Source organism: Pongo abelii, chromosome 15 (assembly GCF_028885655.2).
Source record: "Pongo abelii isolate AG06213 chromosome 15, NHGRI_mPonAbe1-v2.0_pri, whole genome shotgun sequence".
Taxonomy (NCBI): Eukaryota; Metazoa; Chordata; class Mammalia; order Primates; family Hominidae; genus Pongo; species Pongo abelii.
In genome coordinates this window covers 69,158,524-69,171,842 of record NC_072000.2, presented here as the reverse complement: position 1 = coordinate 69,171,842, position 13,319 = coordinate 69,158,524, and the positions used below count along the sequence as shown (strand labels likewise).

The 13,319-nt window shown below is 42.5% G+C and overlaps 1 protein-coding gene across 2 annotated transcripts in view; it reads right to left on the bottom strand.

Moving 5' to 3' along the window:
- Positions 1 to 13,319, bottom strand: part of FNTB (farnesyltransferase, CAAX box, beta) — an 80,242-nt gene that overhangs the window by 53,294 nt on the left and 13,629 nt on the right. For both annotated transcript variants that reach the window (XM_024231756.3, XM_054530218.2), the window contains one exon: positions 6,665 to 6,729. In XM_024231756.3, the coding sequence (XP_024087524.1) occupies positions 6,665 to 6,729 (65 nt within the window). The remainder of the gene's footprint in view (positions 1 to 6,664; positions 6,730 to 13,319) is intronic.

Below are 13,319 nucleotides of genomic sequence, written 5' to 3'. Positions count from 1 at the left end.
GAAAAACATAAAATTCTACTGAGGCTCAAAAAGGAGGGGATATCTCATGAAGAAAGGAATGATCAGGAAAGTTTGTGTGAAAAAGGAGGAATGTGCGATAAGCGGCCCTGGCAGAAGGAGAAAATTTTAATTCAAGTTTAAATAGCTGCAGGTAGCTAATGGCTACTCTACTATGCAGCACAGGTATAAAGCGTGCAAGAGGAGTGACAGGTGGGAGAATCTGACCTCAATACAGGGATGAAAGAGGAATGGGAGGAAAGCAGCTAGGACCCTTTTAAAAAAAAAAAAAAAACAAGGATCTGGGATGCTGACTGAGGCATTTCTGCTCAATTTACTAGACAAAGGGAAGTCCTGAAGGTTTTTGAGATGAGGAAAGAAATGATCAGAATGTGCTTTAGAAAAACAGTAGGTACTCAGTATGTGTTTACAAACTGAAGTAACTGAAAACACCGCAGTGGGCAGACAGATGGGGTGGGAAGACAGGGTTAGAAGCTCTGAGGAGCTGACCCAGTCGGGGCTACTTAGGGCCTGAACTAGTGTGTGACCCGTGATCAGCCGACTTTTGGATGTGTGGGTTTTAGGATGCTGGAAGTGCATTCAGGTGAGGATGTCAATCAGGCTGCTGGACACACACGTGAGGCTCAGGAGAGGGATTCAGGTTACACACACAGACTAGGAAGCATTTGTCTGCACACAAGTGACAGGTGAAGCCACAGAAGGTGACAGGGCAGAGACAGAAGCTTGAAAACAAAACTGTGGGAAGACCCATCTCTAAGGCTTTGGAGGAGCCAGTGAAGGAGAGAAACAGGAGAGTTTACATACGCTGGGGAAGAGCAAAGGAAGTGTCATGTTACAGGCCATCAGGGAGGAGAGAATTTCAGGAAGGTGTTTAACAGTGGCAGATGCTGCAGCAAGACTGAGGGGAAAAGACAACAAACCACAGAAGGGCTGGAGACCTCCAAGAGCATTCAGAGCACAGGCGAAGGCAAACTGTAAACAAGAGAAGGCCAGACTCAGTTTCACTTTCAGGAAAGTCCACTCAGGACGCAGGGAGCACCCATCTGTGTGGGCAGAGTGTTGTCCAGCACTGGGGTAGAGGCTGCTCTGTACCCTAGAGCAACAGTCCAGAGGTGGACACAGATGTGAAATGACAAGCAGAGCCCTGTCCAATAAATGCTGTGATCAGCCACGGGAAGAGATGGAGGGTCAGAAAACTCTTCCCAAAGGGAACAGCATTGAGTTTAAGGCTGGAAGGACATGACTTGAGCAGGCAAAATAAAGAAAACACCATGACACATTTGAGTTAGTTTAGTTCAGCTGGATCAAAAGTGCAAGGCAGTAAGCAGAGAAATTCCACATTAGAAATGCAAAAGCTCAGAGGAAATCCATAGGGAAGGTCTGTAAAGAGGATGGAGGAGGGCTGGGATGAGGGTATAGTAGGAGAGGTGAGCCTGGAGTAAGGAAGGATGCTACATTCTTTGAGTGAGAAATGATGGGTACAAAGCTAGCGAAATATAGATCTCTGATGTGGGAAGAAGGAAACAGGAAAGTCAGGTGGGTCGGCCTCGATTTTCTCAGGAACTAGGAGTGAAGATGGTGGGAGAGCTGTGGAGTGGCCACAGTGGTGCGTGTGTTAGGGAATCTACATGAGACGAATAAAAGGATTATAAGGCAGTTAGTGAAGGGCCAGTGAAATTAAGAAGTATAACATTTTGGTGAAGCCAGTCAGCAGCCTCAGGAGAAACCAAGCCTGCTGACACCTTGGTCTTAGACTTCTGGCCTCCAGAACTGTGAAAAAATAAATCTCTGTGGTTTAATGCACCCCATCCGTGATACTGTGTTATGGCAGCCCAAGCTGACTAATACCCTCACCGGTCCTTCATTCTCAACTCACCTCTATCCAAAAATCTTTTCTGTGTAGGAAGTTAAGAAAGAAAAGGTAGAGCTCTTCCTATCTTTACCTGAACAATTCAGCCCCAAAACCATTCAATTACATGGAGCAGAATAAGACAGGCTTCGTGCAGGACTTGAGGGGGTGCAGGGTGGGATGCAGGCTGTCAGTTCAAGCGGATGAGGAGGGCACTGTGTCACTGTGCAGAGGGTGACAGGAGAGCAAGTGGGAAAATCTATTAAGGCTATGGGAAGTCAGGTTTCCACTGTCTGGGAAGGAACTTACACATCTGTGTGTACTGGGTAATGATTTAAATAGAATTTCTTATGAGGGGTGAGCCCACTGGGCTTCCAGACTCTTCACAATGTGCCTCCACCCACACTACTCTCCAACCTCATCTCCGCCCCTGAGCTCTGGTCATGCTGCCTTCTTTGAGCTCCGCTCCTTTCAGTCTCCTGGCTTTAGCACATACTGTTCCCTCTGCCTGGAACACTCTCCCCATCCTTTAAGTTAGCTACCCCTATTCCACCTACAGATTCAGCTTAAATGTCACTTTCTCTAAGAAGCCTTCCCCAACTTCCCAATCCAAATTAGATTCTCCCAGTGATTCTCTCTCTCAAATTATCCCATTGGTAACTGTATATTTGTGTTCATTTGTTTAATGTCCACCTCCCCCACTAGACCAAGAGCCCAGCAGGGGCAGGCCCAGGGCTAGCCTTGCTCACGCTGGCTTCCCTGAGCCCAGCAGAGTGTCTTGTCCTTTGGAGACTCTCTAGATACTGCTGCTGAAAGAGAGGATCACACAAAGGCAGCAGAATGGAATGAGAGCAAAGCCACTTCCTCCCCCCAAACCTGGGCCATCCTGGGAAACATGCATTTGATTGTGACAGATGAGAGGACAGGGGATTCAGTCCATTGCTGGTTCCTGGGGACTTTCTAAACTCACTAAAGCCAGGGGCCTCTCTAGTCAAAAATTAAGCACCTGGCATGTAAGTAATAAAGCAATCGAGGAAAGGTGAACTTATTTGTGAGACCTTGGAAAGAACAACAGTAAGAAGGGAATACATTCTCTACCTGCTCAGGATCTGGGAAATTCTAAAATTGTATCACATACAGGAATGGTAGAAAACACGGCAGCTAAGCTGGTGCCTGCGAGAGACCTGCTTTGAGAACTTTTAACTCAGAGTATTCTGGCTTCAGAGCCATTGTCAGCACTTAACCTCCGGGGCTCTATTAGCACAGGGACATTATCAATATTTCTCACTTCTGAGGAGCACGAGGCTCCTGTGCCCAGGAGAAAACAAATTTAAAAATTACATGTGAGCGAGGTATCTGTAGTTTATGCATTTCAGGTTTCTTATTAAAGCCAAGGTGATAAATGCAAAAGGGTACATTCAAAAGGGTGTGAAACCGTGACAATATCCACAGGGAAGGAAAAATGAATTTTCATGGGAAAGCAGACATGAATAAACAAAACCATGAAAAGCATGGTCAAAAAGCTCCTTGGGACTGACTACCTCACTCCAGGTAGACAGTCACAACCTTAGAAAAGAAAATCATTTCTGGGAAGGGGATTAATTATAGAATGTACTGACATTCAGCTCCAGCCTTGACTTTCAGCCCAGTCTGCTATTCAGCTTTGGCCCTGGAACACTGAATAGGCAAATGCCTACTTCAGCATCATCACAGGCATCCCTGGACCTGTGCGTGGTCTGTGGTCCTGGGCGTGTGTGTGAGTCTGTCCCATTTGATCAGCATCGTGACCTCAGACACACAAACAAGCCCTACCATCTAGATTTACTGCTAACAGCTAACCATGCACTTTAGCTAACAGTGAAGGTTACTTCCTGTATTAAAGTGTCAGACTTTTAAATTTTGATTATTAAGATGTTAAATATTGAGACTGTGATAATAATTTAAAATTCTGATAAATTTTCTAATTTATTCTTATATCCTCGCTTCTTCTATGATGGTGATGTTTGGCTTCAGCCTTATATTGATATGTTGAATTACATACTCAGCCATTCAGCCAAAATGTATAGTATCTCCAATATTAATTATCATCCTTTAAAACACTCAATTTCATAGGCAACAATGATAAAACGGGTAATTGTGAAATTCCTGAAACTAACCCAGAGCCCTGATATATTCTATTTCCACAGGGATCCAAGCCCAGGAGGAACACTTTTTTTTTCCCACCCATACCTGAACTACCATCTATGAATCAGGGGATTTCACTCCTTTAATATCATCTACCACCACTCCCAAAAAACAACTGCTTCCTCCCAGACTATAACCTCCCATTTTCCCTCATATCTCAGTGTGAATAAAAGTCTTTCTTCAGCTCATGAGCTAAGGAAAAACAAATTTTAAAAAACGAATGAAAGAGACCAAGGGCTCTATCCTGATGGTAAGTGAAAAGGGAACGTCAAATAATCAAAGGTTCATGTTGGAAACAGAGGCTGTGTGTCCCCAGAGCCCAGGCAGCAGGCAGTGACTCAGCCCAATCGGGTGAGTCATTGGGGGTACGACCACAACAACAAAGCCCCTCCAAAAGCAATCACCCACACCCTCACCATTATAAAGTCTTGTCCCCTCTGGGGAGGCTAAGCTTGAACCAGCTTGTGCCTAGGGGCAGCGAACTGCCAAGGATACCATTATATTCCATTATATTTAAGAGAGCTCGTTCTCCCAAGCTGTTTAAATAAATGGCATCATTTGCTAATCTCTAGCTGTGTCTCATGACAAGAGGAATAATTCATTTTATTGAGGTCAGAGCATTGGGTTAATGCAGAGATTTGGTTTAGCAGTTAAGGGAAAGACTATACTAGTAAGATGATATTTTTCCTCCTTTCCTTCCCCAGGGAACGAAGATGAAGTTAACCCTCCCACCTGTCTTTCCCTATGAACACTTGCCTTTTTCAACTGTTTTCTGCCATGGCTAATCAGAAAAAGTTTCTTAAGGAAATGGTGGCGAAAAAAAAAAAAAAAGACACAAAGGTAACAAAGCTGTACCCATTTATAATGTTCCAGTAAGCAGAAGTACCTAGAGACTGACTTGCTAGGATTTAGTCTGTTAGGAGATCTCAAGAAGTCAAGAGACATGATGAAGGAGGAAAGGATGAACTTCAGACCTGCAACTTGCCAACCAGAGTCAATCAGCCAGTGACCTAACCACACTTTGTTCAGAGATGTCAAGGAAAAGTGTTCTCTCAGCCAGGTGCCATGGCTCACAGCTGTAATCTCAGCACTTTGGGAGGACTGCTTGAGGCCAGGAGCTCAAGACAAGCCTGAGCAACACAGTGAGACCCCCATCTCTACAAAAAATAAAAACAAAAATAAAATAAGCTAGGCATGGTGATGTGTTCCTACAGTCTCAGCTACTGGGGAGGGTGCACTGAAAGGATTCGCAGGAGTTCAAGGCTGCTGTGGGCTATGATCAGGGCACTGCACTCCAGCCTGGGCAACAGAGCAAGACAGGGCAAGACAGGGCAGGGCAGGACCGGACAGGACAGGACAAGACAAGACAGACAGAAAGGAAAGAAAGTGAGAAAGAAAGAGAGAGAAAGAGAGAGGGAGAGAGAAAGAGAGAGAGAGAGAAAGAAAGGAAGGAAGGAAGGAAGGAAGGAAGGAAGGAAGGAAGGAAGGGTTCCATCATTAAGATAAAATGGTGACCACACAGTTTTAGGCTACTGATCAATTCTGACGGCTGGAGATATAACAAATAACGGTTTCAAAAAAAGAATCCATGACTGCATGAGAAGTACTAATACAAGAATGAAATAACCGTATGAAATTCTAGTGTGGCATATTACAAAACACTGGAAGAGAAAATAAAGGTTCAAATAAAATAATAAATTTCTTCCCATAATTCCCTTTTCAAAATACCTGACCTCACAGGACTTAGAAGACTTCAACTTGCTAAGCTCCAAGGAAAACAAAAGGCATTCTATTTCTTGTTAGAAATTTCATCCTTGGGATATGCTACACAATTACCAACAGGGAGTAGGCATGGAGAAACTCAAACTTCCCATGTTTTTCCAGTCAAATAATAATCCATCCCTTGCCATCTCCCTGGACTCTAAATGTTTCAAAGTACAATATGAAAAAGAAAAATCTGGGCCGGGCACAGTGCCTCACGCCTGTAATCCCGGCACTTTGGGAGGCTGAGGCGGGTGGATCACCTGAAGTCAGGAGTTTAAGACCAGACTGGCCAACACGGTGAAACCCTGTCTCTACTAAAAATACAAAAATTAGCCGAGTGTGGTGGTGGACGCCTGTAATCCCAGCTTCTTGAGAGGCTGAGGCAGGAGAATCACTTGAACCTAGGAGGCGGAGGTTCCAGGGACCCGAGATCGTGCCACTGCACCCCAGCCTGGGCAACAAGAGCGAAACGCTGTCTCAAAAAAAAAAAAAAAGAAAAAGAAAGAAAAAGAAAAACCTGAGAGTTCTCATCTGAAGACCAGAGCAGCAGGCCACCACTGAACAAAAACCTGGAATTCCTCTCTCCATCTTCAGATCTCAGAATTGAGGCACTGAGGGGAATCCCCATGTAACACCTGGCAGCTCAGCTCGAGTGGAGAATCGCTCTAAACAGTATTCTACCAGAGGGAGGAGTGGGGGTCTTAGCATATCCAGGTAACCACAAGGACAAGAAACACCATTCTTGCAGCATATGCTCCCCGTGGTTAGATTCGCTCAAGGAGGAAAGAAGAAAGGCTTCTGCATGGTGGTGTTCTCCCAGATCCCCTCAAATTCCTAACCACAGCTTACCTTGGTACAAGGTGGTTGAACTTGTAAGAACTGAAGACCTCTTGGATCTTTTCTTCTACTTTTGCCTGGTAAGGATGCAGGAGATAGGAGAGAGAAAACAAATACAGATGAGACCTCCATCAGCTTTTTCTTCCTATTGCCACAAATGCCTATTGGCAAAGGTTGGTTGGTATGGTCTGGAACTTCACAGTACTGTAAGACAGGGGTTCTGCAGGATGACAGGCTTAGGACAAGGTGAGAGGGAATCCCCTGTACCATGCTGGCATCACAATGGACTTTTCCAGAAACCAAATCCATAATATCCAAACTAATGGCAGTTTTGGTGTTTGGTTCCCTGGCATCAGTTACTCTGGGAGCAGATGAAGACAGATGTCTCTTGCTTGTGTAGGAGAGCATATGCCACCCCAAAATATGCCTCAACAGCATAAGGATTATTTTGAGAAACTGCAGCTACAGGAGAAGCTCTGAAAACAGAGTATACCAGTTTGTGAGGAAAATTGACATCTATAAAGGAAATCTCCATTTGTGAGAGTGTTTCCGTCTCTGTACCAAAAGAGAAGGATGACTAAATCAGAGGAAACTATTATCAATGGAGAAGGCACCTACTGAAATCTGCATAACAAACCTTACTTTTATTTACCATACTTGTCCTGTTCACTTCCCCATAACTAGCTTCCCCCACAATCTTCTCTGTTTTTAGTTGAAAATGCTATAGAAGCTGGAGTTCTAGATCACCTCTTTCAGAATTACTCATTTTCCCCTGGGTATCTCCTATGTATACATGAAGCATACATGTTAACAAACTTCTGCCTGTTTTTCTTTTGTTACCCTGTTGTTTTGTTATAGTGGTTCCAGCCCAGAAATTAGAAGGGTAGAGGGAAAATGATTTTTTTTCTCCCCTCCACTTGAAATATGTATTCTTCCTTCTCTATGAAGTTGTTTGGATGTTCATTAACTCACCACTCTCAAATACATCATTAGTTTCTGCCAACAGTCATGCTTCTTATTACAAAACTGAACAGTTAAAATATTAAAATCATCTGGGAGATTTATAACAACATCAATTGTTGAAACACCAAAACAAATAGCAAATTCTGGTTCTACGTCACACACAGGACTCCACAGTCCCATAAAATGAAGGATCTCAGAAAGTCAGGTCACAAAAGAAATCGGATCTTTCTCTTCTGAAGACCACACCATAATGCTAAAACCGCCCCACATGGTTGACAAAAATTGCATGCCGGGTTCTAGATAGAAATACAGTTATAATTAAGCATGAATCAGGCTGCACTTCAGCCCACTTCCTGGTTGCTAAACGTCTGACCATTTGTATCCCATCATTCCTATAGATCCAGGATCCCTAACATTAGAATCATAAGACTTTTGTTTAAGGATCATCTAAGATGTTTTTCAGACTTTGAAGTCCAGCAATCAGTTTGAAAACCCCCACAAAGGAACAGGATCTGCCTGAGAATACAGCTTCCTTATCTCCCTGTCAATGACTTCACCCTACACTTTTCAATCAACCAACAAACTCCTCACTCCACACTTCAGCCCACTCTAAAACCCTTAAAATACCTAACCCCAAATTCCTCAAGGAGGGATTTGAGGATTCTTCCCATCTCCTCATCAGGTGACCCTATGACTAAACCTCCTTCTCTGCTGCAACCCCCGTCTTTCTTTTTTTTATTTTATTGTTGTTATTTTTTTGAGACGGAGTCTCTGTCATCCAGGCTGGAGTGTAGTGGCATGATCTTGGCTCACCGCAACCTCTGCCTCCCGGGTTCAAGTGATTCTCCTGCCTCAGCCTCCCAAGTAGCTAGGATTACAGGCGCCCACCACCCCGCCCAGCCAATTTTTGTATTTTTAGTAGAGATGAGGTTTCACCATGTTGGCCAGGCTGGTCTTGAACTCCTGACCTCAGGTGATCTACCCGCCTCGGCCTACCAAAGTGCTGGGATTACAGGCGTAAGCCACCACGCCCAGCCAACCCCTTGGTGTATTGACTTACTGAGTGCATCAGGCAATGGTTGTGGTCACAATGTGGTCTCATGGGAGAGCTCCTGTATACAAGGTATAGTAATGAGGGAGCGTCGGTTAACAGGATTGGGGTTCACCTTCCTTGGCATTCCTAATCTTTGTAGTGAGACATGTTTTTGTTGAGATTTCAAGATACATAAAAATCTCCCTGGGAAACTTCAAAATTGAGTCATTTATTTCTGAAACACCCATTGAGGTAGAGCTCCTAGTCCCTTTGAGAAGCAAGCAAGAATTATCTGTGATGATGAGGCGAGCAGTGATATGAATCATCTAAAATGGCAGCCAATCTAAAATTAATTTACATCTGGTTTTAGAATATGCTTTGATATTTGCTTTTGAACATGAATTTGAGGGATGATCTGTTTAAAAGGTTACAATACTTCAAAAAACAGACTGACGTCACCATGAGAATCTGACTTGGGAGGAATGAGAAAGTTGTCCCAGAATCATCGTAATTCTTTTTCCATTCCCGACACTCATGCAGCTAAAATAAAGCACCAGCCTAAATGAAACACAGACTGCATTTCTCAGTCATGCCTATAAGCTGAATGGGATAGAAAAATATACAAGAAATTGGTAAGATCATTAAATAAAAGATTTGCCTATGATATACCATCATCCCTCAGTATCCATGGGGGATTGGTTCCAGGATCTCCCAGGATACCAAAATCCGTGGATGCTCAAGTCCTTGATATAAAATGCTGGAGTATTTGCACAAAACCTATACAACCCTCCCATATAATCACGAGTAGCTTAACTACAGGGATACATTCTGAGAGACGCCTTCTTAGGTGATTTCATCATGGTGGGAACATCAGAGTATACTCACACCAACCTGGGTGGTATAGCCTACCACACGCGTAGGCTGTATAGTGTGGCCTACTGCTCCTGGGCCACAGACCTGTACAGCATATTACTGTACTGAATACTGTAGGCAAATGTAACACAATAGTAAGCCTTTGTATATCTAAAAGTATCTAAACATAGAAAAGGTAGAGTGAAAATACAGTATTATAATCTTTCCAGACCACTGTGGTATATGCAGTCTGTTGATTGTTATATAGTGCACGCCTGTATTTTAAATCATCTCTGGATTACTTATAATACCTCCTAGTACAATATAACCGCAATTGAGAAAAGAAAAATAGCTCAGAGCAGTCTGAGTTATGTGAGGTATGCAAAATTTATCAGGCCCAGAGAGACCAAGTATAGGACTTCATTTATGCTTCCAACACCCATGTCCGGGGGCAGTTGTTTAAAGGCATTTCATTCCTCCCTAGCTGCCTCATCCATTATCTTCATGTTCCTGGAATCTGTGATACAAAGAATAATGTATACCTTATGTAATTTTAATGTAAAGTCTTGGTAAACAATTTAGGAATCGCCTCTTCTTTTATTTTTCTTTCAGTCAGCTTTTTGGGTAACTATTCTTTTTTTTTTGAGATGGAGTCTGGCTCTGCCAGGCTGGAGTACAGTGGTGCGATCTCAGCTCACTGCAACCTCCACCTCCTGGGTTCAAGTGATTCTCCTGCCTCAGCCTCCCGAGTAGCTGGGACTACAGGCGTGTGCCACCACGCCCAACTAATTTTTTTGTATTTTTAGTAGAGATGGGGTTTCACCGTGTTAGCCAGGATGGTCTCGATCTCCTGACCTCGTGATCTGCCGGTCTCAGCCTCCCAAAGTGCTGGGATTACAGGCGTGAGCCACCTCGCCTGGCCCTGGGTAACTATTCTTGTCCTTTAAAAACCAACTTGTAACTGTTGCTAATTAGAGTGTATATTCAGGGCAACTTGAATCTATGCTCTTGGGTTGCAATCTTCAAGCTTGGCCCAAATAAACTCTCTACTTACGTTAACTTTGCCTGAGCTTCTTCCTTTTAGATTGACATAATAACAAGAAAATAAGTCTGTACTTATTCAGTACAGACACAATTTTTTTTCCAAATATTTTTGATCTGTGGTTGGCTGAATCCACAGATGCAGAACCCACGGATATGGAAGACCAACTGTACTGTTTTATCTAAGTGAGTTAATGAATTCTGAATCACACAAAATCAAGTGGGAAGAAAATTCACTTCCTTTACCCCAATACAAGCCTATTCAAATCCATATGACTTAATAATATTCAAAGGCTAATGCATGAACCCATCTTCCCCTTGGCATTCTGGCACTTAGATGTCTAGGAAGGAAAGCTCCCAGCCAGGAACTCCTTAATCAGAAGTCCCATCTTCAGCTTTCTTGCGGGAAAGCAGCCAAGTACAACGCAAGAAAAATGGAGTTTTATTTCTAAGCTAAGACACCTGACAAAAACATGGAAATATGTCATACCGCAAGGTGGAAAATGCTTAAAATTTTCCCAACTTAGCGTCCTTCTCTTTGGAGTTCCTAATCATTTCTTCAGAATGAACAAGTGATTTTCCAATGCAGTTAGTAACTGACTCATATCTGAAAAGTCAAGTTAGGAATTCTGACGACTACCTGTGTATTACGAGTCAGCTGTTCATAACAATGAATAATTTTCTCTTAAGAACTAGTATATTCTGGTATATTTCTCTTTTTTTTTCTTAACAGGTCCCACGGAGAACTAAGAACTGGTGTATTTTTTTAACAGCTTTATTGAGATATAATTCATATACCATTCAACTCACTCATTTAAACTGCACAAATCAATGACTTTCAGCATATTCATAGATTTGTGCATCCATCACAATCAATTTTAGAACACTTCACTCTCCTGAAAAGTAACCCCACACCTCTTAAGCATCACATCCAATTTATCATTCTCCCCACTGCTAACCACTAATTTACTTTCTTTGTTTTTGAGATGGAGTCTCACTCTGTTGCCAAGGCTGGAGTGCAGTGGTGTGATCTTGGCTCATTGCAACCTCTGCCTCCCAGGTTCAAACGATTCTCCTGCCTCAGCCTCCTAAGTAGCTGGGATTACAAGCACCCACCACCACGCCCGGCTAATTTTTTGTATTTTTAGTAGAGACTGGTTTCGCCATGTTGGCCAGGTTGGTCTCGAACTCCTGACCTCAAGTCATCCATGCGCCTTGGCCTCCCAAAGTGCTGGGATTACAGGCATGAGCCACCGTGCCTGGTCCACTAATTTACTTTCTATCTCTATAAATTTACCTGTTTGGAATTGTATATAAATGGAATCATAAAAGCTGTGGTCTTTTGTGGCTGGCTTCTTTCACAAACATAATGTTTTCAAAGCTCATCTACGCTGTAGCATGTATCAGTACTCCGTTTATTTTTATTCATATTATTTCACCAAATAATATTCCATTGTGTAGATCTATCACATTTCGTTCAGCAGTTTATCAGCTGGTGGACATTTTGGCTGTGTCCATTTTTTTGGCTATTATGAATAATGCTGCTATGAGTCATAGAAACCATTCCTCTTACTCAAGAAACAGGTTCTCCAGAAACTAAGCTAAACTTGTTTGAAATGTAAATTCTCAGGTATTCTCAGTATAGACCTATAGATTCACTTAGCGGGCGGGGTCTACCCAACTTCTTTTAACAAGTCCTCCAGTGGATTCTGATGCAATGCTAACATTTGCGAACATTGTCAGAATCAAAATGGTGTCACTTGTGTTTAAAAGTCCTGACAAATAAAGCCGGGGACAGCTATGAAGAGAGGGTTCTCATGCATCAATACTTGATTAACAAAAACTATCCCAAATGACTCTGCAAAAACCACAATCCTGCACAAAGGTCATCACAACCTTACACAAAAAAATATTTCCACAAGGACATCTGTCCAGCAATTGCCTGTCCAATCTCAGACTGGTCACACTTGTTACTGATCCTTGTAACCAATAATAATTATCTTAAAAGAATTATATAATCCTCATTATTCCTTGAAAAACCTTTGTCTTCCTTTACCTCCTTGAATATGCACATAGTTAACTGCGGCACAAAGATTCCCATTGCAATACACTATTCCCAAATAAGTGTCATGTTCTTTTAGAGGGCCTCTCTCTGTTAATTTAGGTTGAAAGTTTGATAAAACAAGATTTTTTAGTAGTGGCAATGGTCACTAAATTTCAGCTCAGAGGTTGATGTGCAAAGTTTTACCTCAAATAGTACTTTCTTCATTCATAATTAATTTAAAAAACAGTAACTTACTTTTCTTCTCAACTGGTAAAGGATAAACAAAGATAACAAACCTTTTTAAATGTTTAACAAACAAAAATTTCTCTAAATAACCTAACATTTTGAATGTGCAGGAGACCAGAATATGCCACCTCAAAACATGACTGTAGGAGACCAGAATATGTTTCCCACAATAGGCTTCTCTGGCATAAGGATTATTTTGAGCTGATTATTTTGAGAAACAGCAAAGGAAAAGCTCTGAAAACAGAGTAGACGTTACCTCATTTGTAAGGGAAAATTACATCTATAAAAGGAAATCTCCATTTGCCTCTCTTTCTGTACCAGGGAGACAAGGACGACTCTAAGCCACTAGGAACTCTTACCAATGGAGAAGGCACCTGCCTAAATCTGCATAACAAACCTTATCCTTGTTTACTGTGCTTTTCCTGGTCACCTCCCCATTCCGGGCCTCCCTAATATCCTTCTTTGTTTCAGCTGAACATTGTAGTTAA